Genomic DNA, 27,091 nt, shown 5'->3' with positions numbered 1-27,091 from the left:
GTTACTAACATCAACTTTTCTTAATTTAATCTATAAATTAAATGCAATCCAAATCAACACTCTGGCAGACATTTTGCAGCTGTTAAGAAGCTGATTTTGAAACTTAAATTGAGGGACGCCTGGGTGGTTCAGCGGTTGAGCATCTGTCTTCAGCTCAGGGGTTATCCTGGGATCCGGGATCGAGTTCCATATCGGGGGGTCTCGGCAGAGAGTCTGCTTCTCCCTCTGCTTGTGTCTCTGCCTCTCTCTCTATGTCTCTCATGAATAAATAAAGAAATCTTTAAAATAAAATAAACTTAATTTGAAAATGCAAAGTACCAAGAATAGCCAAGATATTTTTGTAAAAAAAAGAAAAAAGTTGGAGATTTGATATTACCTAGTTTCAAGACTTATTATAAAGCTATGGTAATCAAGGCAGTGTGGTAGTAAATAAACATAGACACATCAGTGGATCAGAATACAGAGTCAAGAAACAGATCCATAAAATCCCAAAAGTAATCAATCAGGAAAGGACAATCTTTTCAAAAAGTGGTGCTGGAATAACCTCACACCATAATTAAATATGGATCATAGACCTAAATATAAAAGATAAAACTTCCAGAAGAAAACACAGAAGAAAATCTTGTGAGTGGGATATGTCTTGGGTTTGGGAAAGACTTATTAAATACGTAAAAAAAAAAAAAAAAAACACTAAGTATAAAAGATACTCAAAACTTTAAATTGGATTTCATCAAAATTTATTTATTTATTTTTCATCAAAATTTAAAAACTTTACCTCTTCAAAAAAATAATAAACTTTCTAAGCAAATAACAAGCCAAGTCTGGGGAAAATATTTGCAAAATATATATTAAAAAAGAACATGTTCAACTCTGTATTTAGGAGATACTGCACTCAATTTTTAAAAAGGGCAAAATGTCTGATCAGGCACTTTTCTGAAGAAGGTATAGGGATGGCAAAAAAGCACTTTTAAAGATGCTCAAAATCATTAGTCACTAGGGAAATGCAAATGAAATCCACAAGCATCATCTCACAAGAATGGACAAGCATAAAAATTAAAGCATTGGTGAAGATATAGAGAAAGTGGGATTCTCATACACTGCTGCTGGGAATATAAAATGGTGCACCTTCTTTGGAAAACAGTTTAGCAATTTCTTAAAAAGTTAAACATACACCTATCATATGACCTAGGCATTTCACTTCAGGTATGTACTTAAGGAAAATGAAACTATATGTGCATATTATGACTTATATACAAACGTTCCTAGCTTTATCTGTAATGGCCCAAAACTGGAAACAACCTAGATGTCCATCAAAAGATGACTAAATAAACAGATTGTGATGTATCATACAAGATACTACTCAGCAATAAAAAGAAATAAACATTTGATACATACAGCAACATGGATGAATCTCAAAATAATCAGGAAAATGAAAGAAGCCTGGCAAAAAAAGAGCACATACTGAATTATTCCATTTATGTGTGGAATCAAATGCAAACTAAGCTATAGTGACAAGAAGCAGATCAATAGTCACATTGGGATAGGGAGGAGCACAAGGGAGGGATTTCAAAAGGGTACAATGCAGGAAACTTTTGGAGGTGATGGACTTGTTCATTTTCTTGGTTATGGTGATAGTTTCAAGGTTACATGCATAGGTCAATTGTACTTTTCTGCAAAATGAAGAATTTATTTTTTTTTAAGATTTTATTTATTTATTTAGAGACACAGAGAGAGAGGGGGGCAGAGACACAAGACAGAGGGAGAAGTAGGCTCCACACAGGGAGCCCGATGTGGGACTCGATCCCGGTCTCCAGGATCACACCCCAGGCTGCAGGCTGTGCCAAACCATTGCGCCACCAGGGCTGCCCCAAAATGAAGAATTTAAATAAATGTTTTTACTTGACACACAATGTTAGATTAGTTTCAGTTGTACAACATAGTGTTTCGACTTCCTTATATGTTATGCTACGCTCACTACAAGTATCTCTATCATCTGTTAACATACAATGTTATTAGTACTGACTGGATTCCCTATGCTTTCATTCCTTGGCTTATTCATTCCATAACTGGAAGCCTGTATCTCCCACTCTTCTTCCTGCATTCCCCCCGCCTCCAAACCCCTCTCCTCTGGCAACCATCAGTTTGTTCACTGTATCCACAAGTCTGCTCCTTCTGTTTGTTTATTCATTTGTTTTGTTTTTTAGATTCCACTTATCAGTGAAATCATATGGTATTTGTCTTTCAGTCTGATTTATTTCATTTAGCATAATACCTTCTGGGTTTATCCATGTTGTCACAAATGGCATGGCTTCATCCTTTTTATGGCTGTGTATAATGTTCTATTGTACAAATATACCACATCTTCCCTATCCATTCGTCTATCAATGGACACTTAGGTTGCCTCCATGTCTTGGCTATTATACATAATGCTGTGATATACATAGGGGTTGACTGTATTTTAAATAAGTGGTTTTATTGTATGTCAATATACTTTAAAAATTTGTAAAAAATGTAATGAAAACCAGTTGGATGAGCAAACACCTTTCTTTTTTTTTTTTAATTTTTATTTATTTATGATAGTCACATCAGAGAGAGAGAGAGAGAGGCAGAGATACAGGCAGAGGGAGAAGCAGGCTCCATGCACCGGGAGCCCGACGTGGGATTCAATCCCGGGTCTCCAGGATCGTGCCCTGGGCCAAACACAGGCACTAAACCGCTGCACCACCCAGGGATCCCTCAAACACCTTTCTTATGTCTCATCCTTAAATTGTTTTGACAATGTCTCAGTAGGATTTAAGAAATAGTAAAGAAGGGATCCCTGGGTGGTGCAGCGGTTTGGCGCCTGCCTTTGGCCCAGGGCGCGATCCTGGAGACCCGAGATCGAATCCCACATCGGGCTCCCGGTGCATGGAGCCTGCTTCTCCCTCTGCCTGTGTCTCTGCCTCTCTCTCTCTGTGACTATCATGAATAAATAAATAAAATCTTTAAAAAAAAAAAAAAAAAAAAAAAAAAAAAAAAAAAAAAAAAGAAATAGTAAAGAAAATGTGATACTTACTTGAGAAAGTCTGTCTTTCTTTGAATTCTCATGATCTCTGTGCTTGTCAAACTCTTCTGGCCAGTTATGTGTGCAAAACTAGGGAACTACAATTAAGGATACATATAAAATGATGGTAAAAGCTATGGTATAGTAAAATTTCATTAAAAATTCATTTTAACATGTTGTCTTACATATCCAGCACTCATCTTTTAAAAACCATGATGACAGAGTCCTAAGTAATGTTTCCTCTAATACCCAACCTTAAAAAAATTAAAATGCTGTCACAATTAGATATGTATATTTCATTAAAAACAAGAGTTTACAAGAAAATATATCTGAATTTACCATCAGACAGACTGGAGTTTAGAATTTAAAAACCTAAGTTGCCCTCCATTTTTCTCAAATATTATACCCCTAAGAAACTCAAATATTTACCTAAAAAAACACATGCAGCAACTGTCTGTTGTTATCCAAAAACATTTAACTCATTTTGATATATTTTTATTTGAGCATTCACTTTATACCAGGCACTGTGTTTGACACAGGGAGGAGGGCAAAGATAAATATTACACAGTTCCTAGCCTTTAGGATTTGAACTGGTGTACACACAAAATGCTGAAACACTGTGGGTTCAGTATAATAATGCATTTGTGTTGAGTCCAATGGGCGCCAAGAGGAAGAAATAATCACATTCATTTGCTCCAGGGGAGAAAGTTTCCCAGGGTGCTAACATCTGAGCTGGGCCTCAGAGAGTAAAGAAAGAGTTGTCAAATGGACACAAGACAATGGCAATCCCAAGCAGAGGAAACCCATTTGCAAAGGCATGATGGTAGGGCAGTGCTTGGTCTATGCAGGGGCTCAGAGGTGTGATATGGTTTAGAGGTCTGAGTAGATGGAAAAGGAACATGGAGGAGAGGGGCTATCATTGAGGGAGGGTCTGACACTGCTAAAATGGCATGATGGGCAGGAGGGAGGGGCAAGATGGCGGAAGAGTAGGGTCTCCAAATCACCTGTCTCCACCAAATTGCCTAGAAAACCTTCCAATCATCCTGAAAATCTAGGAATTCGGCCTGAGAATTAAAGAGAGAACACCTGGAATGCAACAGTGAGAAGAGTTCGCGCTTCTATCAAGGTAGGAAGACGGGGAAAAAGAAATAAAGAAACAAAGGCCTCCAAGGGGGAGGGGCCCCGCGAGGAGCCGGGCTGAGGCCGGGGCGAGTGTCCCCAGGACAGGAGAGCCCCGACCCGGAGACGCAGGAGCTGCACCGACCTTCCCGGGCGGAAAGGGGCTCGTAGGGAGGTGGAGCAGGACCCAGGAGGGCGGGGATGCCCTCGGGCTCCCCGGGACAGTAACAGCAACTGCGCGCCCAGGAGAGTGCGCCGAGCTCCCTAAGGGCTGCAGCGCGCACGGCGGGACCCGGCGGGACCCGGAGCAGCTGGAGGGGCTCGGGCGGCGGCTCCGCGGAGGGGGCTGCGCGGCCCCGGGAGCAGCTCGGAGGGGCTCGGGCAGAGGAGGAGGCTCCGTGCGGAGGGGGCTGCGCGGTTCCAGGAGCAGCTCGGAGGGGCTCGGGCGGCGGCTCCGCGGAGGGGGCTGCGCGGCCCGGGAGCGCGAATCCACCAGCGCAGGCTCCGGAGCACAGGGCGCCGGGACACAGCCCAGGATCCGGCCTCCCCCGGGACAGGCAGAGGCCGGGAGGGCCCAGGACAGGAGGGCCCAGGACAGCGAAGACGCTCCTGCCCCGAGCTGAGCTGAGCAGATCAGCGGCCCCGCCCCGGAGCCTCCAGGCCCTGCAGACGGAGTTCCTGCCGGAGCTGAATCCAGGGCTGCAGAGCTGGCCCCGCCACTGGGGCTGTTCCTCCTGCGGCCTCACGGGGTAAACAACCCCCACTGAGCCCTGCACCAGGCAGGGGCAGAGCAGCTCCCCCAAGTGCTAACACCTGAAAATCAGCACAACAGGCCCCTCCCCCAGAAGACCAGCTAGACTGACTGACAACTTCCAGGGGAAGCCAAGGGACTTAAAGTACACAGAATCAGAAGATACTCCCCCGTGGTTTTTTTTTTTCTGTTTTGTTTTGTTTTGCTTTTTGATTTGTTTCCTTCCCCCACCCCCCTTTTTTTTCTCCTTTCTTTTTCTTTCTCTTCTTCTTCCCTTTTTTTTTCTTTTTCGTTTTTTTTCTTCCTTTTTTTTCTCTTTCTCTTTTCTTTCCTTCTTTCTCTCCTCTCTTTTTCTCCTTTTCCCAATACAACTTGCTTTTGGCCACTCTGCACTGAGCAAAATGACTAGAAGGAAAACCTCACCTCAAAAGAAAGAATCAGAAACAGTCCTCTCTCCCACAGAGTTACAAAATCTGGATTACAATTCAATGTCAGAAAGCCAATTCAGAAGCACTATTATACAGCTACTGGTGGCTCTAGAAAAAAGCATAAAGGACTCAAGAGACTTCATGACTGCAGAATTTAGATCCAATCAGGCAGAAATTAAAAATCAATTGAATGAGATGCAATCCAAACTAGAAGTCCTAACGACGAGGGTTAACGAGGTGGAAGAACGAGTGAGTGACATAGAAGACAAGTTGATAGCAAAGAGGGAAACTGAGGAAAAAAGAGACAATTAAAAGACCATGAAGATAGATTAAGGGAAATAAACGACAGCCTGAGGAAGAAAAACCTACGTTTAATTGGTGTTCCCGAGGGTGCCGAAAGGGACAGAGGGCCAGAATATGTATTTGAACAAATTCTAGCTGAAAACTTTCCTAATCTGGGAAGGGAAACAGGCATTCAGATCCAGGAAATAGAGAGATCCCCCCCTAAAATCAATAAAGACCGTTCAACACCTCGACATTTAATAGTGAAGCTTGCAAATTCCAAAGATAAGGAGAAGATCCTTAAAGCAGCAAGAGACAAGAAATCCCTGACTTTTATGGGGAGGAATATTAGGGTAACAGCAGACCTCTCCACAGAGACCTGGCAGGCCAGAAAGGGCTGGCAGGATATATTCAGGGTCCTAAATGAGAAGAACATGCAACCAAGAATACTTTATCCAGCAAGGCTCTCATTCAAAATGGAAGGAGAGATAAAGAGCTTCCAAGACAGGCAGCAACTAAAAGAATATGTGACCTCCAAACCAGCTCTGCAAGATATTTTAAGGGGGACTCTTAAAATTCCCCTTTAAGAAGAAGTTCAGTGGAACATTCCACAAAAACAAGGACTGAATAGATATCATGATGACACTAAACTCATATCTCTCAATAGTAACTCTGAACGTGAACGGGCTTAATGACCCCATCAAAAGGCACAGGGTTTCAGACTGGATAAAAAAGCAGGACCCATCTATTTGCTGTCTACAAGAGACTCATTTTAGACAGAAGGACACCTACAGCCTGAAAATAAAAGGTTGGAGAACCATTTACCATTCGAATGGTCCTCAAAAGAAAGCAGGGGTAGCCATCCTTATATCAGATAAACTAAAATTTACCCCGAAGACTGTAGTGAGAGATGAAGAGGGACACTATATCATACTTAAAGGATCTATTCAACAAGAGGACTTAACAATCCTCAATATATATGCCCCGAATGTGGGAGCTGCCAAATATATAAATCAATTATTAACCAAAGTGAAGAAATACTTAGATAATAATACACTTATACTTGGTGACTTCAATCTAGCTCTTTCTATACTCGATAGGTCTTCTAAGCACAATATCTCCAAAGAAACGAGAGCTTTAAATGATACACTGGACCAGATGGATTTCACAGATATCTACAGAACTTTACATCCAAACTCAACTGAATACACATTCTTCTCAAGTGCACATGGAACTTTCTCCAGAATAGACCACATATTGGGTCACAAATCGGGTCTGAACCGATACCAAAAGATTGGGATTGTCCCCTGCATATTCTCAGACCATAATTCCTTGAAATTATAACTAAATCACAACAAGAAGTTTGGAAGGACCTCAAACACGTGGAGGTTAAGGACCATCCTGCTAAAAGATGAAAGGGTCAACCGGGAAATTAAGGAAGAATTAAAAAGATTCATGGAAACTAATGAGAATGAAGATACAACCGTTCAAAATCTTTGGCATGCAGCAAAAGCAGTCCTAAGGGGGAAATACATCGCAATACAAGCATCCATTCAAAAACTGGAAAGAACTCAAATACAAAAGCTAACCTTACACATAAAGGAGCTAGAGAAAAAACAGCAAATAGATCCTACACCCAAGAGAAGAAGGGAGTTAATAAAGATTCGAGCAGAACTCAACGAAATCGAGACCAGAAGAACTGTGGAACAGATCAACAGAACCAGGAGTTGGTTCTTTGAAAGAATTAATAAGATAGATAAACCATTAGCCAGCCTTATTAAAAAGAAGAGACAGACTCCAATTAATAAAATCATGAATGAGAAAGGAGAGATCACTACCAACACCAAGGAAATACAAACGATTTTAAAAACATATTATGAACAGCTATACGCCAATAAATTAGGCAATCTAGAAGAAATGGACGCATTCCCGGAAAGCCACAAACTACCAAAACTGGAACAGGAAGAAATAGAAAACCTGAACAGGCCAATAACCAGGGAGGAAATTGAAGCAGTCATCAAAAACCTCCCAAGACACAAGAGTCCAGGGCCAGATGGCTTCCCAGGGGAATTCTATCAAACGTTTAAAGAAGAAACCATACTTATTCTACTAAAGCTGTTTGGAAAGATGGAAAGAGATGGATTACTTCCAAATTCGTTCTATGAGGCCAGCATCACGTTAATTCCAAAACCAGACAAAGACCCCACCAAAAAGGAGAATTACAGACCAATATCCCTGATGAACATGGATGCAAAAATTCTCAACAAGATACTGGCCAATAGGATCCAACAGTAAATGAAGAAAATTATTCACCATGACCAAGTAGGATTTATCCCTGGGACACAAGACTGGTTCAACACCCGTAAAACAATCAATGTGATTCATCATATCAGCAAGAGAAAAACCAAGAACCATATGATCCTCTCATTAGATGCAGAGAAAGCATTTGACAAAATACAGCATCCATTCCTGATCAAAACTTTTCAGAGTGTAGGGATAGAGGGAACATTCCTCGACATCTTAAAAGCCATCTATGAAAAGCCCACAGCAAATATCATTCTCAATGGGGAAGCACTGGGAGCCTTTCCCCTAAAATCAGGAACAAGACAGGGATGTCCACTCTCACCACTGCTATTCAACATAGTACTGGAAGTCGTAGCCTCAGCAATCAGACAACAAAAAGACATTAAAGGCATTCAAATTGGCAAAGAAGAAGTCAAACTCTCCCTCTTTGCCGATGACATGATACTCTACATAGAAAACCCAAAAGTCTCCACCCCAAGATTGCTAGAACTCATACAGCAATTCGGTAGCGTGGCAGGATACAAAATCAATGCCCAGAAATCAGTGGCATTTCTATACACTAACAATGAGACTGAAGAAAGAGAAATTAAGGAGTCAATCCCATTTACAATTGCACCCAAAAGCATAAGATACCTAGGAATAAACCTAACCAAAGATGTAAAGGATCTATACCCTCAAAACTATAGAACACTTCTGAAAGAATTGAGGAAGACACAAAGAGATGGAAAAATATTCCATGCTCATGGATTGGCAGAATTAATATTGTGAAAATGTCAATGTTACCCAGGGCAATATACACGTTTAATGCAATCCCTATCAAAATACCATGGACTTTCTTCAGAGAGTTAGAACAAATTATCTTAAGATTTGTGTGGAATCAGAAAAGACCCCGAATAGCCAGGGGAATTTTAAAAAAGAAAATCATATCTGGGGGCATCACAATGCCAGATTTCAGGTTGTACTACAAAGCTGTGGTCATCAAGACAGTGTGGTACTGGCACAAAAACAGACACATAGATCAGTGGAACAGAATAGAGAACCCAGAAGTGGACCCTGAACTTTATGGTCAACTAATATTCGATAAAGGAGGAAAGACTATCCATTGGAAGAAAGACAGTCTCTTCAATAAATGGTGCTGGGAAAATTGGACATCCACATGCAGAAGAATGAAACTAGACCACTCTCTTTCACCATACACAAAGATAAACTCAAAATGGATGAAAGATCTAAATGTGAGACAAGATTCCATCAAAATCCTAGAGAAGAACACAGGCAACAAGCTTTTTGAACTCGGCCACAGTAACTTCTTGCAAGATACATCCACGAAGGCAAAAGAAACAAAAGCAAAAATGAACTATTGGGACTTCATCAAGATAAGAACCTTTTGCACAGCAAAGGATACAGTCAACAAAACTAAAAGACCACCTACAGAATGGGAGAAGATATTTGCAAATTACATATCAGATAAAGGGCTAGTTTCCAAGATTTATAAAGAACTTATTAAACTCAACACCAAAGAAACAAACAATCCAATCATTAAATGGGCAAAAGACATGAAGAGAAATCTCACAGAGGAAGACATAGACATGGCCAACATGCATATGAGAAAGTGCTCTGCATCACTTGCCATCAGGGAAATACAAATCAGAACCACAATGAGATACCACCTCACACCGGTGAGAATGGGGCAAATTAACAAGGCAGGAAACAACAAATGTTGGAGGGGATGCAGGGAAAAGGGAACCCTCTTACACTGTTGGTGGGAATGTGAACTGGTGCAGCCACTCTGGAAAACTGTGTGGAGGTTCCTCAAACAGTTAAAAATAGACCTGCCCTACGACCCAGCAATTGCACTATTGGGGATTTACCCCAAAGATACAGATGCAGTGAAACGCCGGGACACCTGCACCCCGATGTTTATAGCAGCAATGGCCACGATAGCCAAACTGTGGAAGGAGCCTCGGTGTCCATCGAAAGATGAATGGATAAAGAAGATGTGGTTTATGTATACAATGGAATATTACTCAGCTATTAGAAATGACAAATACCCACCATTTGCTTCAACGTGGATGGAACTGGAGGGTATTATGCTGAGTGAAGTAAGTCAGTCGGAGAAGGACAAACATTATATGTTCTCATTCATTTGGGGAATATAAATAATAGTGAAAGGGAATATAAGGGAAGGGAGAAGAAATGTGTGGGAAATATCAGAAAGGGAGACAGAACGTAAAGACTGCTAACTCTGGGAAACGAACTAGGGGTGGTAGAAGGGGAGGAGGGCGGGGGGTGGGAGTGAATGGGTGACGGGCACTGGGGGTTATTCTGTATGTTAGTAAATTGAACACCAATAAAAAATTAAAAAAAAAAGAAAAAAAAAGAAAAGAAAAGGGCAGGCTGAGTTAAGATATTTAAAGACAGAGACAAAAAAAATAAAAAATAAAATAAAGAGAGAGACAAAGAAAAAAATAAAATAAAATGGCATGATGTAGGCATTATCTGCTTGACATTTCACAATGACCTCATGAGGTGGGTAATATCCTCATTTATGAAATTTTTTGTAATAGTTTCTTTTGATATAATTTTGAACTTACAAAAAGTTGTAGGGAGAGTACAAATAACTTCAGCATACCCAGCTTGACCAGTTCTTCATGTTAACATTGTGCCCGATGCACTTTCCTTTTCTCTCTCTCTCTGAATCATGTGAGAATGAGCAGCAGTTACAATGCCCTTCTGCCCCCATATACTTCAGTAGGCATGTCCTAAGAACAATCATGTCCTCTTAGACAATGATGCAATTATCGAAACCAGAATAGTTAACGGAGACACAATACTATGATCTAATCCCAGGATCTTTATTCAAGTGTGATTGTTCATGCCAATGATGTTCTTCACACTATATATATTTTTCCTGGTCTAGGATCCAGTCCAATATCACACACGGCCTTTTGTTGTCAAGTCTCTTTTCTTGTCTCCTTTAATCTGGAATTGTTCTTCAATCTGTCTATATCTTTCATGATTTTGACATGTTTGAAGAGTAGCGGGTCATTTAATTTGTAGAATCTCCTTCAATTTGGCTTTATCTGATGTTTCTTTATGACTGGATTCAGTCATGCATTTTGGCACAAGTACCAGAGAAATGATACTGTGTCCATTTCAGTGCCTCATACCAAGAGGCACATATAATCTCCATTTATATGCTAAGGGTGCTAGCATATGCTAATCCCCATTTAAGATGCTAAGGCTCAGAAAGCTGGAGTCACTTGCTTGAGGTCACATCAACAGTATGTGAACTGTGTCAAGCACCCAAGCCTATCTTACCCCAGTAGGGTCCCTGTCCACCACAATACCTGTGGGCTGAGTTTAGGACTTCAGAATTTATGCTGCAGGCAACGGGAACAGTCAGAGGTTTTGAGTTGCTTTTGTGTCAGATCTAACATGGCACAGACCAGATGTCACAAAGTGGTGGTCTACTGGCCAAATCTGGCCAGATATTGAGATTCATTTGGTCCATATATATTAGTCCACACAGTGTATCAAAATTTGATTTAATTGTTAACATTTAAAATTAGGTTATAACACATAAAGATGCAGTTTTCTGGCTTTTCTTGCAAAATCATGAGATGTGGCAACACTGTGCCTGTAGCCTTCTTGTCAATAGTTGGCTGGAGCTGAGGCAAGATAACCTATTCAGCTGACGGACATTCCACATTGCCACAGAACCTCCAACTCTTATGCCCTGAAACTAAAGCCCGGTATCAGCTGTAATTTATCTTCCACCCAGGCTATACCATGCATTTACTCTGCTGCCTCACCTCTGATGGTACCCCCAGGTCAGATGCTTAGTTCAGAGACGTCTTGTATTGCTGGTGGTTATTGACATGCTGTAATATCCACCAGTATCATTAATTCTGATGCTTGCTGAAGTTAAAGTTAAAGCTGATGCTTCAGATGGGATTGAGCAGGAATATTGACAAGAATCTCTTACCAAAAGGAATAAAAAGAGTGGAAGATCAATGTTTTGTGGTCCTTTTCTGATGCCCTTGGTCCTCTGCATTCTAATAAAATTCCCCCAATGTGTCCGCATGTTCCTAGTTTGGGGGGATTCTAAATCTTAGAATCTTTACATATTGTCTTACTCTATCTTTCCTTTTGAAACAACTCTTAAATAACTAGGTGGCTAAGGTAATCCAAATAAGAAAATCACTCTTTTTGGACATGTTACAGATTATTATGGTCACATGAGACTGTTTTCTGAAAATAGTTAGGATTGCAATTTGGTATATACTATTCATTCTTTGAAACGATGTTTTTTTATCTCAAAATCAATACTCTTATATACTACCCTGGCTACCCTGGTGAACACTGCTCATAGTTGAATGATCATTAGTCCATTTGGTAACCAGGGAATTATTCTTCCAGAAGACTGCGAAGGGCAATCTTCTATTGCAGGGTGGTTGTCTTTTTGTTTACTGAGGTTTCCAGGAAGGCCTTACTAGGTCTGGTCCTCTGGCCTGGGCTTTGTGACCCTCCAGGAAATACAGTCAGTAGGAAGACAGAAGTACCCAGGAGGTCACACTGAGTTACACTACAGCACTAGAGGCTGGAAATGAAGAAAAAGATTTGACCTTGGGATGAGGATGGTTGGTCTCTAGGCCAGGGATGCTTAGACTGAGCTGATCACCAAAATCTTGCATGAACTCCATCCCAGGCTTTTGGGATCAGGTTATCTAAAATGATTGCAGGAAGGTTTAGCTAGGAGGGCATATATATATATAAAGTTCCTCTAGATGATTCTGATGTGCAACCAGGTTTGGGAGTCATGCTTTTTTATAATTGATAATAAGTGTGAGCAGCTTTGGGATCACGGGTACAATAAGAAGCAGTTATGGTTGGATAGAAAATGGGATTCCAGGTACCCTCTACTTAGGGCTCAGAATCAGAGCAAGGGCTCCTGGGTTGCCCTTAGATGCCAAAAGTCTAAACTGAATTTTATAAACACTGAAAAATCAGAGTGCTAGAATAATTGTAGTAGGCAACTAGTGTAAGAGAATCTTTGTGCTATATAGTAATTATGTATTGACATGGTTTTTATTTAGATTATAAATCACCTTCATCTTGTCAAATCCAATGGGCAAGTTGCTGTCCTTGTCTAATTTGAATCCTTAGTAACATCTGACCTAGATGTCTACTTCTCCTTGAAACTCTTTCTTCTTTTGGCTTCTATGGCACCATTTCTTCCCCCCTTTGTTTTTCTTCCTACGTCTCAGGCTCTTCCTCGTCTGTTCAACCTCTAAGTCAAGGATTTTGTCTTGCGCCATCTACTCTTCATGTGTACACTGTCAACAAGTAATCTCATTTAGACCCAAGCTTTAAATACCTTCTATATATTGAATATTTCTAAATATATATATCTATGGTCCTGACCTCTTCCCTGAGTTTGAACTTGCACAGAACAGTACTTAAGGCCTCCATCTGGAGGTCTAATGAGTCCTTTCATACCTGCTCCTCCCTAATCTTCCCCATCTCAATTAATAGCACCATCATTTCCAGATGCTCAGGCCAGAACCAGAGTCACCTTTAGCTCCTCCCTGTCCTTTATCCCATCCATCTGATCCTTTGCCCAAACCTGGTGGTTCTTCCTCCAAAACATACCTGGATTCCCACTACCTCCTACCATCACCACTGTTACAATCTTACTACAAGCCACCATCATCTCTCCCAGAGCAAAAACCTTCTAAATGATATTCCCCTTTTATTCCTTTACTGCTTAAACTCTATACTGTGGCCAAAGAGAAAAATTTTAAGTATAAATGATATCATGTTTTACCTTCCAAATAGATTCCCTTTACAATTAGAAGAAAAATCCAAACTCCTTGCAAAAGGCCTCAAGATCCTAGCATCTGTGATTCTCAATCATGCCTGACCATTAAAATCGCTTGGGGGTTAATTTTACTTATTTATTTATTTTAAAGATTTATTTATTTATTTGAGAGAGAAAGAGGAAATGGGCCAGGGGGAGAATTAGAGGGAAAGGGAGAAGTAGGCTTCCTGCTAAACAGGGAGTTCAACACAGGGCTTGAACCCAGGACTCTGAGCAAATACTTAAACAGCTGAGCAACCCAGGCACCTACTATTTTAAAATGTTTGATCGATGACTTACATGTTTCTTATCTGCCTGCCCTCACCCCAATAAAATGTAAGTTCCTGAACACCAGTGACTTCCTTGTCCAACACAGTATTCCCAGCACTGAAACAGTGCCTGGCACATGGTGAAAAGGCTAGGGAACACTGCCTTAAAAGTATTTCATGGGAAGATTAAGAATATAGGAAGTATTCAATACTGTAAAGATTTTCTTTAGAAGTTACCTGAGACTGCCAGGTGGGTGGTCTAGAACCTGATTCTTCATGGTAAGGTGGGATTTCCACTGGACTCTCTGAGAAGCGAAGATCTTTCCACGTTTTAGAGTCAGTTCTTTCGCCTACCTCAAAGTCTACAATTATTTAAAAAAAATCATTCTGTGAACGTCTGTAATTACACATGTAATCATGCAAATGTCTTCAGAGTTGGAAACCTTTTCAGGGACCACTGTCTTCACATCTTTAATTAGATGTAGCAACTATATGAAGAAGCCCCCATTCAGTGAACTAGCACTGGGAAAGAAAAAATTAGCACAGACTGAGAAAATAAAAATCTGTCCTGCTACATTCTACAACACTCCACATCAGGTTGAGAAAATAGATAAATCCAATTGCAAGGTGAGCAGGAAACATGATTTCTCCCAAGGACACATTATAGCCGTAAAATGTCGTAACAGCCCCACTTGAGCGGCTATTGTTTCTTACTTGCTAAGAAACCTGTTCTCTAAAACCAGGTTATCAGAAACTTTGCTGATTGAAATCATATCAGCAAGAATGAAACATCCAACTCTTGCCTGGAGGACATGTCACTTTGACACAGAGGAGCAGTTTCAATTTCTAACCCTGGTGCACAAGCATTAGAAAATGGTCTCTGAACATAACATTCCACTTTTATTTTTGTAGTTTCCAAGATAAACAAAACCCTAGATCCCTTTACACTCCATACTCGATGGTGCCACTTCACACGCAGGCCTGCTTTGCTTCCAGTTGGTCAAAACTGTCTTTCATTTAAATTTCACCCAAACTCCACCCGTCCCCCAAATCCTATGACCTTGTCTTTTCCTTTGTTTGGTGTGACGCCCAGTTCCTCTGCAGTGTGGTCTCCCTCACTGCAATGACTCAACAAATCTCACTTTGTTTGACTCCTTGATTATCCCTCTTGATTTAAGCTGTTAGCAAGGACAGCACCAAGACTCAAATTATAACTTACTCTTCTATTCCAGTGTTTTTTATTCCAGCCCTTCTGCAGACAAGAACATGAGCAGTAAAACCATTTGGTGGTTTAGAATACTAAACCTTATCTTCATCCTGCGATGTCATACCTGCAGACTTTCTAAGGTTAACATTCCAATCCTGTTTATTTTCAGCATTCTTATATTTCTTCCATAGTTTTGATCCAACAAATCCATTTTTTAATTCCTAGGAATGAAAAGATTGCATGTCAATCACTTGATTACACCCATTGGCAATGTTAAAATGAAAAGTTGCAAGGTAGAGACAATGTCAAAGGGTACACATCTTACTTGAAAGGGTTAACAGTAGTTTTTACAAAATGACCTCTGTTGCATTTTACTCTGGAAACACACAACTTTGTACCTGGGCTGCTTGGGTGACAACATGTCTGGTTGGAAGGCTCCACCAGTCAAGTAGCCAAGACCAGCAGCAGGCAGCAGGACATGAAGGCAGAACATTACAATAATGGGAGTCTAGGGAATAACAAAGGGAGCAGCAGATCCAGGGGGCAAATAAAGGGTGGGATCAGACCAAGATATGACTTAAGTACACTGCCTGCACATACATAGTCCTTATACTCTTTTCCAGGGACTCTCTCCCCCCATAGACTCAGGCCCTTATGCCTAATTCAAGCCTGAGCACCTGCTGATGCATGTAGGCTTAGCCTCTGTTGTATGCCCCTGCCCATGGCAGATCCCTACCCTGATCATACTTGAGCCCCACACCATGCCTGCACCCCACTGCTCTGATCTCACAGCCACCTCTCTGGGCTCTGGTCCATCCTTGGGCTGAAAGGATCCCCTCATATACTGCTGATTATCCCCATCAAGACCTCCATGACTGCCACTTTTTTGGTTGATTGCCTTACCATGAAGCTATCCTGTTCTCTAGCCCTTGGATCTATTTCACTGATGGCCACAGCCCAGGGACTGAAGTTTCAAACATCCTTGTAGAAAAGTCCAGTTCACCCTCCGGAGAGGCAAGGCTTTGAGCTTTTCAGGGATAAATATTTCAGCATAATAGACGGCTATGGTCACAGAGGGTCACTAGTCACTACTAGTCACTGCTCTTCCCATCCCACCTCTATGCAAGGCAGTAAGTATGGCAAACATGCTCTCTGCCACCTTGGAACTTACACTGCATGGGGAAGATAGATGATGAGCAAAGTAATCACATAGTGAAAACACTATATAAAAGTGGAAGTCCTGGATGCTAGGGGAGTAGTGATAGAACACAGCATACATAGTAGTTTGGCTGGAGTAGTATACAGGGGAGTCAGAGCAAGAGAGGATGACTGAGACAGAAACTGATCACTTGGGATGTCAGGCGAATGGTTTCCACTTCTTCAGTAGGTAAACATGAGTCACTGAAGACACTGGAGCATGGGCCATGATGCTGGGCAGGAATTTCTAATGGGCAGGATGGAACCTGTGTAGGATGGACTGACCAAACAGATGGGAAATCACTTTGCAATAGTTGCTACTGACCTCAATTATAAGGACCTGTGAGTACAGGTTCTCTTTCTCCCAAGAGAAAATGGGATCACTAAGAAAGAAGGAACCAAGAATGTGGTGACTATCTGAAAGTGTTACAGTTTCATTACGTACCTGCTTTGAAGAATCTTTGAGACCATTTTCAACATGGTTGTCAGAAGAGACTGTATTTGGCGGTTCGCAGCCCACCTGAAACACCTTCGTTACAATGCCACTCTGTCTGCAGTCCCTGAAAATTATTCAAAATGGAAAAAGTCTCTGTGTTACATAAAGCTTCAAAGAAAAGAAAGCTAGCAATTCAGATAGCTCTATAAAGTTCCTTGGTCTTGCTACTAAGGTTATTGTAATTTAAATTGGAGAAATCGGAGAAATCGAAATAGAACTTCTAAAGTCTTTCCTTACCTTATTCTCATTTAGATTATATATTGCCAACAAAGCACTCTGAAGCATACTGGCTTCAAAAACAAATCTGTGGGTTAACCACGCTCAGCTGGGCAGCTCTTATTTGCCATCTCTCACATGGTCAAATGTCAGCTGGACTGGAGTCAGCTGAAACATTAACTCAGCTGCATGTCTAAAATGTTTGCTTCCCTCATATTTAGAACCTGGGCTGGGATGACTGGAACAGCTGGAGACTCGCAACTCATCTTTCTCAGTCTGTTTGTCCACCTGTCTGTGTTTCTTTCTCCCTCCCTCTTCCTGTGGTGAGCTTGGGCTTCCTCACAGAATGGAAGGCTCAGGGAAATCAGACTTCCTACATGATGGCTGGTTTCCCCCAGGTTTGTGTTCCAAGAGATGAGAGCAGAGACTACAATACTTCTTTTGATCTAGCTTTAGTATCATTCCTGAAGCATTTTATTGGTCAAAAGGAAGTCATAGGGCCAGTCCAGGTTCAAGCAGAGGGGCTGCACTGGTAGGCATGGTTTATTGCAGAACCATTTTTGGAGATTATATGTCCCACTCACAAGATTTCATACTTTAAATCTTTAAACTAATCTTTAAACTTTTTAATCTTTAAATACTTTAAACTACTCTAAAACAAAAAAATACCTATATACCATCCCATGTGAGTCAAGAGAATTTTCATTACCCCAGCTAAAGGTAGCATCTGTTCTGGCAGGGTTAACTATTTTTTTAAGATTATTTATTTATTTATTCAGAGAGAGAGAGAGAATGAGGCAGAGACACAGACAGAGGGAGAAGCAGGCACCACGCAGAGAGCCTGACACGGGACTCGATCCAGGGTCTCCAGGATCATGCCCTAGGCTGCAGGCGGCGCTAAACTGCTGCGCCACCGGGGCTGCCCAGATTTTAACTATTATTCCTTACATACTAACATTTTTTCAATTTATCCATAACATTTCACAATTCATCTTGTTCCTGTCTGATACAAGAGAAGTTCCGTGAGAAAGCAATGTAGAAGTACCCATCGCTAAAAACCGGTGGTTATTGCATTTCAGTACCAGCAGCTTACCTATATTCTCAATTTTTCAAAACAGCTTTATTGAGGTATAATTTACATAAGATTCAGCTATTTTAAGTATATAGTTTGAGGATATTCAGTAAATTTACACAATAGTGTGACTATCACCATTATCTAGTTTTAGAACATTTCCATCACCCCAAAAAATTCCCTGGTGCCTGTTTGATGTCACTCCTTGCTACCAACTCCTACTGTAGGCAGCCACTGATCTGCTTCCTGTCTCTATAGTTTTACCTTTTCTAGACATTTAAAATAAATTTAACAATACAAATATAACCTAACAGGTCTGGCTTCTTTTATTTATTTTTTTCTGACGTTCATCTATGTAGTTGCATGTATCAGTGGTTTATTTTTATTAGTGAGTGGTATTCCATTTTATGAATGCATCACAGTTTGTATATCCAGCCCAGTTGATGGTCATTTGGATTTTTTCCAGTTGGGGGTTGTTACGAATAATGCCCCTATGAACATTCACATATAAGTCTCTTTAGTGTTAGCCCTGATAGTTGGGTTTTCTCTTTTTTGTAATACAAGTGCCTGACTTAAGCTCTGATTGCCAAGGTATCCACTTCAAAGAGGGATCCACTTCAAAGACAGCTGTCTTGAATAACTGCACTGCCAGCCACACCACTTGATAAAGAATCAGGCTATTACCACTCCCAACACCCACCCCCCATCCTGAGGCTCCACTTACACAGGTATAGTTTTTAAAATACAGGCATACCCTTTGTGTTGGGTCACACAACAGCAACCTGTTAGCCCCTTTGTTAAGAATTTGAATGACAACAAACAACAAACATAACAGCTACTACCTCTGATCTTCACAATGACTGTCAACTAAATTTTATTAATCTCATTTAATGAATAAGGAAACTGAGAATCAGAACTTATTCCAATTAATAAGTTCCTTTTATTCAAAGAGGAGCAAGAGAACTGGGATTAAAGTCCAGATCTGAAGGCAATGAACTCCATCCTCTGTCCCACACTCGAAACTACCCCTCTCAAAGCAGTGCTCTTCTTGCTTCTGTTGATGCTCATGGAGGTGACATCTGGATCTCTTCTCCACATACTACATACTGCTTGGGGCTGCAGATGGATGCCCACGAGATGCCCTGGTAACCTGCCAATCAATTTACTGCATTAACCATTATTGTAAAACTGTAAAGTCCCTCACTGAAGAAAAATGATTGTTCTCAGGGGACTCTGACTCCCCCAACTACCTATCTTCAATTTGAGACAACTTTTACCTCAGCCCAGCTCAATCTATCTTGACACATAAAGTAATTGACAAATAAGGGAGAACCACACAAGTTCATTATCAAAACACTATGATATCAAAGATAGGAAGTTCCTGACCATGAAGGTGGCTTTTAAAGAAGCAAGACAGATGTCAGAAAGTTTACAGACCCTGGACTAGACCATCAATATGGACCATCAAAACCCAACACCTGGGGTGGCTGAGGGGCTCAGTTGGTTAAGCATTCAATTTCTTTTTTAAAGATTTTATTTATTTATTCATGAGAGACACAGAGAGAGGCAGAGACACAGGCAGAGGGAGAAGCAGGCTCCATGCAGGGAGCTCGACGCGGGACTCGATCATAGGATCACACCCTGGGCCGAAAGCGGTGCTAAACCGCTGAGCCACCCAGGCTGCCCAAGTATCCAATTCTTAATCTCATTTTAGGTCTTGACCTCAGGGTTGTGAGTTCAAGCCCCGCACTAAGCTTAAACAAAACAATCCTGACACCCATCCTGACTTGCTGAAATGTTCCTGAGATCCCAGCCCCTCCCGTTCATCCATGTTCTCTACTGACCATGCTCTGATGAGAAAATTCATGTACATACATTTGGACACATGAAAGCACACATACGACAGTGTCCTTTCTTTCATTACAGAATATCATATTTTAATAAAAATAAATTTCAAAAAAGTGGCAATGGTCAAATCTCTTTAAATGGACACATCCTTTTTTTTTTTTTTTTTTCCCCCATTAATGTGTCAGCTGCCACCCTTGCTTGCATACTGGAATCATCAGGAAACTTTAAAAATACTGATGCCTGGGTCTCATCCCAAGATATTGTTATTTAGTTGGTCTGGAATGTGTGACCTGAGCATGGAGATTCTACAAAGCTCCCTGGGTGAATCTGATAGGAACCCGTGGTAGATTGGTACAATAGTAGTCTCTGGTGCCCCTGTGCCCCTGCTGAATCCCCTCACACATTGACTTGGGTGTTGCCCAGTGACTTGCTTTGGCCAGTGAAACATTAACAAATATGATACAAGCAGAGACTGGAAGTTTTTCCAGTCCAGTTTTTCTGTGCATTCGAGCTTGCCCTTTCTCTTACAGCTTTTGGAACTGAATGAAAAAACTCCAGTTACCCAGCTGGAGTCCCAAGGTTCAGCCAACTGCCAGCACCAATCACCAGAAATGTGATTCAAGCTTTCTTAGTCTCAAAGTGAGCCAAAACATGACTGCAGTCAGGTCAGGGACCTCGGGAAAGATCAGCAGAACAAGAACCTGGCTGAATACATACAAAATGCTGATCCACAGAATAACGAGCAAATAAATGTTCTTTTTAAGACACTGTCAGGGTGGTTTGTTATATAGCAATAGCCAACTGATTCAGCAGCCAACGTTGAGAAACACTGGTTACATGATAATTTTGGAGATTCTTTATTATTTATGTTTATTTATCACAAGGGCAAAGCTCACTGTTAAGTTCTGGAAGCTACAAAAATTATTAACATAAACACTACTACCAACCATGATTGAATCACCAGAGGCAATGAATGCTAAAATTTGGGTTTGTTTTCAAATGACTTAATCGTGAGATCCAAACCAGATAGAAAGCTTATAGTAGAGAAGAATTACATATCAGTACCTTTTGGAAACTGAGCTAGGAGAGAAAGAGACTGGGGGTGCCCCCCAACCTGACTTCTTCATAACAAAGACATCCATAGGGTCCCTGGCAGAGGGCTCAGGGAAGGAGGAGCCAGCTCGCTCCATGCAGTGAGCACTCCTTGCCCACCATTCACTCACTCCTGGCCAGCTCTGGTCATTACTCTTCTCCAGGTCTGTCCTGACACATTTTTAAACAGTATCAAAATACAACAGTATTTTGGTTGTTGGTGGCTGGGTGGCCACTGGGTGGCTCAGTGATTGAGCATCTGCCTTTGGCTCAGGTTGTGATCCTGGAGTCCTGGGATCGAGTCCTGCATGGGGCTCCCCGCAGGGAGCCTGCCTCTCCCTCTGCCTATGTTTCTGGCTCTTTCTCTGTGTCTCTCATGAATAAATAAAATTTAAAAACAAAAAACCCAAAATACTATAGTGCACTCTTATATCCTAACTTGTTTCCAGTTATAGCATAAATATTTTCCTGCATCCCTCAAAACTTCACAAACATAATCTTTCCTCTTAACCTGTTAGTGGCCTTTAATTGTTAACACTCTCATTTCAAATCCTTTTTCTCTCCTTAAGAAATTAATTGCCTTAAATGCCTAGAAAGAGGTTTGAATGCAGCAGTATAATTTCCATAAAGAAAATTTATTGCATTTAAATACGTTTTTTTAAAGATTTTATTTATTCATGAGAGACACACAGAGAGAGGCAGAGACACAGGAGAGGGAGAAGCACCCTCCCCACAGGGAGCCCGATGTAGGACTCAATCCTGGACCTCCGGGATCATGCCCTGAGCCAAAGGCAGACGCTCAACCACTGAGCCAACCCAGACATCCCTAAATACATTTATCACAAATGTATACAACCACAAATATTTCTGTCTTGAAGACTCAAAAACACTTTTGTATAAATACTTTCCCTGAGCTGAGTACACTTGAAATACTAACAGTGTTTTCAGAACAGACACTAAGTGGTCACAGAGCAAGATGGTGAGAGGCATAAAGAATGACCTTATTTTAGACTCTTATGAAAGCTAAATTATATCCTCTGAATTACACAGTAATTATTGCTTCAACTTACTACTTCCTGCAACTTATAAAAGGGCCTACCTTACAGCATTAGGCACCAGAGTATTTTGCTGGTTAATTTTTAATAATTTAGGTGACTTTATTTTGACAGAAATGGTTTGTCAAGTAAAAAAAAAAAAAAGGCATTTTTCCAATCTGTAATAAGGGATAGTAATGTGAATGAGGGGTTTGTTTTGTTTCATTTCATTATTATCTTATTCTTTTTAAAAATTTTCAAATGCCAAAGCAGGCATCTGTGCAGGCAATTTGTTTTCCTCAAAAGCCATGCAGTAGCTCAACCACCAGGAGGAGCCTAGAGAGGTTTTTTTTGTTTTTGTTTTTGTTTTTTCTTTCTTTCTTTTTTTTTAAATATCTGCCCAAAGCAAAGTATTGGTTTGGGGCTTAAAAGTGTTCCCAAAAATGTGACTAAACCTGTCCTGCTGTGCAGAATAATTCCTCTATCACAGATACATAGACTTGCAAAGCTTTTTTTTTTCCTCTCTACAATACACAGTTGGCCAAATTAACTGTTGTTTCTATATTTGAAAATTGGAGAAAATCATTGAGTAGGAAAGAAAGAACCAAAAAAATGAATAAAGGAGCTAATGTCCAACAAATTAAAATGACAGTAGCCCTGAAGGCCAATTAAGTCAATACAAAATAAAATAGAGAATGAAGGTGGTGGTTGTAGGCCATGTCTTGTGGAATAAAAGAACCATCCACTAAAAACAGGATTTTCTTCATAGCTAGGTGAATCACTTTAAAGGTCAAACCCTGAAAAGGCTCTCCCTTCCCAAAATCCCAATGTAGAATTCAAAAGAAAAACAGTGTTAACATACAGAACACCTCATCAAGCTATACTCTCGTGATTTGTGCACTTTATGGTATACCCCAGTAAAAGACAAAACACAAAAGTTATAGGTATATATTGAAATTAAAATAACTTTTCCTTCACTGCCCTTCTAATACAGCACTTGTTCTCACGTGAATAAATAAATAAAATTAAAATGTAATGTCATTATATTACCAATTATTTTCATCACCATGCTCTTAACTTACTTAGAGACTGCGACAGCTTTAATTTGTATTTTTCCATCAGGCAGAGTAATAGGCTTCGTATACTTAAATGTATTATTTTCACCATAACCAATCTTCTTTAGAAATTCAGGTTTGCTGCCATCCAGGGTATAATATATCTTGACATCTGGGGTGTCTGAAAAACCCAAAACAAGATAACTGTAATTAACAGTAAAGTAGCAAAGTCTCTGAATAATGCCTGTGGGTCAGTTAATTAATGAGATTTGTTAAATATTATAGGAATGAGTAACAATAACTAGCAATAAGTGAGTTCTTTCTCTGTGCCAGGCACTATACCTTATATGAATTAGCTCATGGCATGTGTACAACCCTATGTGACAGGTTCCATTTTAGAACTCTTCATAGATGAGGAAGCTGAGTCCCCAAGAGATTTAAGGTTTGTTTAATAACAGCAGAGTGTGGTTTCACTTTGGCTATGGCCTATGCTCCATTCACTTTGGCTATGGCCTGCTTCTCCCTCTGCCTGTGTCTCTGTCTCTCTTTGTGTCTCTCATGAATAAATAAATAAAATCTTTAAAAATATACATTTATATCCATTCAAGCATGCATATATTCTTATTTTCCCCTCTCTTTTATGTTATTTTTTAAAAATATTTTATGTGGGGCAGGCTCCATGCAGGGAGCCTGATCTGGGACTCAATCCCAGGACTCCAGGATGGATCACGCCCTGGGCAGAAGGCAGGCGCCCAACCACTGAGCCACCCAGGGATCCCCTTCCCTCTCTTTTAATACAAATGGTGACATACCACACCCTGTTCCACACACTTTTTTTCATTGAACAATATTACCTTGGATAGTGTCCTATACTGGTATACAGAGTGTCCTCACTCTTTGTTATGACTGTATTCTGTCCTTATACAGATGAACCAATATTTAACCAATCCCCTACAGATACATAGTTAGGTTCTTTTTCTTTTTCTTTCTTTTTTCTTTTGCCATCACAAGTACTGCAATGAATATCTTTGCATAAAGTTCTTTTAATATCTGTAAAGTATGTGGAACTAGTATTACTCAGTGAAAAGATATGTGCATTTGTAATTTTAGCTAATATGGTCTAACTTCCTTCTCTTTATGGACACTGAAACAATTTACATGGTTACCAGCAATGCATGAAAATAGCTGTTTACCCACACACACCCCTAGAGTGTGTTATTAATTTTTCTTTTATTTTTGCCATCTCCTAGATATAAAAAAAAGCAAAAAACCTGATACTTTTAACTCACATGTCTCACATTTTTTAGTAAGATTCATTCATTCATTCAACAAATATTTATCAAGTACCTATTATGTGCCAGACACTGTTCTAGGAACTGGGAATAGACCAGGAACCAAAGTCCCTGTTCTCAGGGAGCCTCTATTTTAGGAAGGACATACAAACAGTAAACAAAACAAACAAACAACAAATAAATATATACATGGTGTCAGGTGGTGACTAAATGCCATGAAGTAAATAAAGCAGGGGTAAGGTCTGCTCAGCAAGTAGGTAAAGAGATGGGTAGATGTATATTCCCCTATCTTTAAAAGACACTTATACACTTTCTTTCCTATAAAATGTCCTTTCACATCCTTTGCCCACTTTTCTATTGGGCTACTACTCTTTTGTTATTACGTTGTAGAACTTATTTATTTATTCAAAAGATTTTATTTGAGTACATGTATGCAACTGGGGAGAGGGGCAGAGGAAGAGGGAGAAGCAGACTCCCCACTGAGTGCAAAGCCCTATACACTGGGCTCTATCCCAGCACCCTGAGATCATGACCTAAGCCAAAATCAGAAGTTCAACTGACTGAGCCACCCAGGATTCCCAAACCTCTTTACTTATTAAACATTTTAAATATTGGGACGCCTGGGTAGCTCAGTAGTTGAGCATCTGCCTTCAGCTCAGAGCATGATCCCAGGGTCTCACACCCGGCTCCCCATGGGGAGACTGCTTCTTTCTCTGTGTCTCTCATGAATAAATAAATAAAATCTTAAAAGAATTTTAAATATTAGGGAATTCAGATCTCTATCATTCATATCATCATTTGTCAGTGATGATCTACCTTCTCCCAAGAGTTATGGGCAAATTTATTGAGATTTGTTTTTCATTTGAGATCCCGGACCCCGGAATCATGCCCTGAGTCAAAGGCAGAAGCTCAACCACGAAGCCACCCAGGCACCCCATGGTTTGAGAATTTTTAAAAATAATACTAGTTTTTAAGATAAAGTGTGATGTAAAGTATTCTTAGTTGGAATTTGTCTAGGAAGCACAGGGGTTACCAGAAATATAAAGAAACATACTTTACTTATTAATTATCAAAACATAAATTAGAATTTCAAAGTCTTTTTAAACATGTATTTGTTCATATGTTTTATCTATAAAACTTTCCTGGGGCACCTAGCTTCTTTTCAAGCCCCACACTGGACACAGAAATTAAAAAAAATAAAAGTTTTCCCTTCTCCTTTGTTTACTTTATATATACCTATGTATATATGTAGATATATATGTAGATATAAGTATGATATGTGTATATATGCAGTTTTATCATTACCAGGAAATGTATTCACTACTTCCTTCCTGTAATAGTAGTTAAGATTTATTTTGGCATTACCATGCACCAGACCCTGTGCACCTCACATGTCATTTAATCCTCACAGTAGCTCTAAATGGTAGATACTATTCTCACTAACAATGAGAAAACTGAGACTCAGACAAAGTAATGTATCACTAGAAGTTATCAAAAGCAGGATTTAATCTCCAACATGACTGACTGGAAATTCTGTGTTAGTGGGTCAGATTTTTTATCCCAGCAAAATAACAAGAATCCAGGGAAAGGCTGGGGAAGAACTCGGACATCTTACTTTGGCTAATGTGATTCAAGGCATTGCGGCAACTGTGTACTGATACATATGAAATGTTGGTGAAAGCCAACCGCTTTAATATAAATGTATACCACTCTATAAACGACCAAGTACAAATTTTGGAACTTTTCAAATTTTGGTACTTTTATGAAATTCCCAAGGTCCTAATTGTAGAAAGCATGCAATGTGATAAATCAATGACCAGATGAACATACAGTATGGCAATGTTGTGTCACATGCTTTCAAATATATTTGATTCCTACCGGATTTCATTTCCAAAAGTGTGTTGTTATCAATTTCATGGTTGGCTTTTCCAGGCAGAGGCACTCGCAATGGTATGATCTGAGGGACACACACTGAGCCAGCAGTCATTTTCTCTCCTTACATTAAAAAAAAAAAAAAGGATGAAAATCAATTCCAATGGGCACCTTTTTGAACACAAAAATTGAAGAGAAGCACTTTGTATAAACACAGCAAAACTAGTAAAAACTAAAGAGAATGCCACCTAGAGCACCTGGGTGATTCAGTTAAGCATCTGCCTTTGGCTCAGGTCATGATCTTGGGGGTCCTGGGATCTAGCCCTGCATCAGGCTCCCTGCTCAGGGGGAGCCTGCTTCTTCCTCTCCTCCCTGCTTGTGCTCTCTGTACCTATATCTGTCTCTCTCCATCTCAAATAAATAAATAAAATCTTATAGAAAAATAAAGAGAATGCCACCTAAAAATATTATTTAATTTTTAATTCAAATAATTATTGTTTCAGCTACATTTTTGCTGTTGAGGTCTTGTATAGGATTTTGATTATCTATATACTTACTTCATTTCTAGAAAAAGAGCATGAATGAACGAGATGAGGAAACAAAATTATTTTTAAAAAGATTTTATTTCATTAATTAATTGATTGATTGATTATT

At 40.1% G+C, this 27,091-nt stretch overlaps 1 protein-coding gene across 34 annotated transcripts in view; it reads right to left on the bottom strand.

Moving 5' to 3' along the window:
• DZANK1 (double zinc ribbon and ankyrin repeat domains 1) overlaps positions 1-27,091 on the bottom strand; it is a 110,843-nt gene that overhangs the window by 81,496 nt on the left and 2,256 nt on the right. For 32 of the 34 annotated variants that reach the window (XM_035705720.2, XM_035705726.2, XM_035705723.2 and 29 more), the window contains 6 exons: positions 26,444-26,560; positions 23,301-23,454; positions 16,906-17,020; positions 15,388-15,484; positions 14,294-14,418; positions 3,056-3,141 (listed from right to left, as the gene is read on the bottom strand). In XM_035705720.2, coding sequence (XP_035561613.2) covers positions 3,056-3,141; positions 14,294-14,418; positions 15,388-15,484; positions 16,906-17,020; positions 23,301-23,454; positions 26,444-26,560 — 694 coding nt within the window. Of the gene's footprint in view, positions 1-3,055; positions 3,142-13,035; positions 13,241-14,293; positions 14,419-15,387; positions 15,485-16,905; positions 17,021-23,300; positions 23,455-26,443; positions 26,561-27,091 lie in introns of those variants that run through there. The other 2 variants (XM_049100476.1, XM_025469198.3) reach the window with 2 other exon arrangements.

This window comes from Canis lupus, chromosome 24 (genome assembly GCF_003254725.2).
Source record: "Canis lupus dingo isolate Sandy chromosome 24, ASM325472v2, whole genome shotgun sequence".
Taxonomy (NCBI): domain Eukaryota; kingdom Metazoa; phylum Chordata; class Mammalia; order Carnivora; family Canidae; genus Canis; species Canis lupus.
The sequence above is the reverse complement of the archived record's forward strand: the minus strand, read 5'-3'. Positions and strand labels throughout refer to the sequence as shown.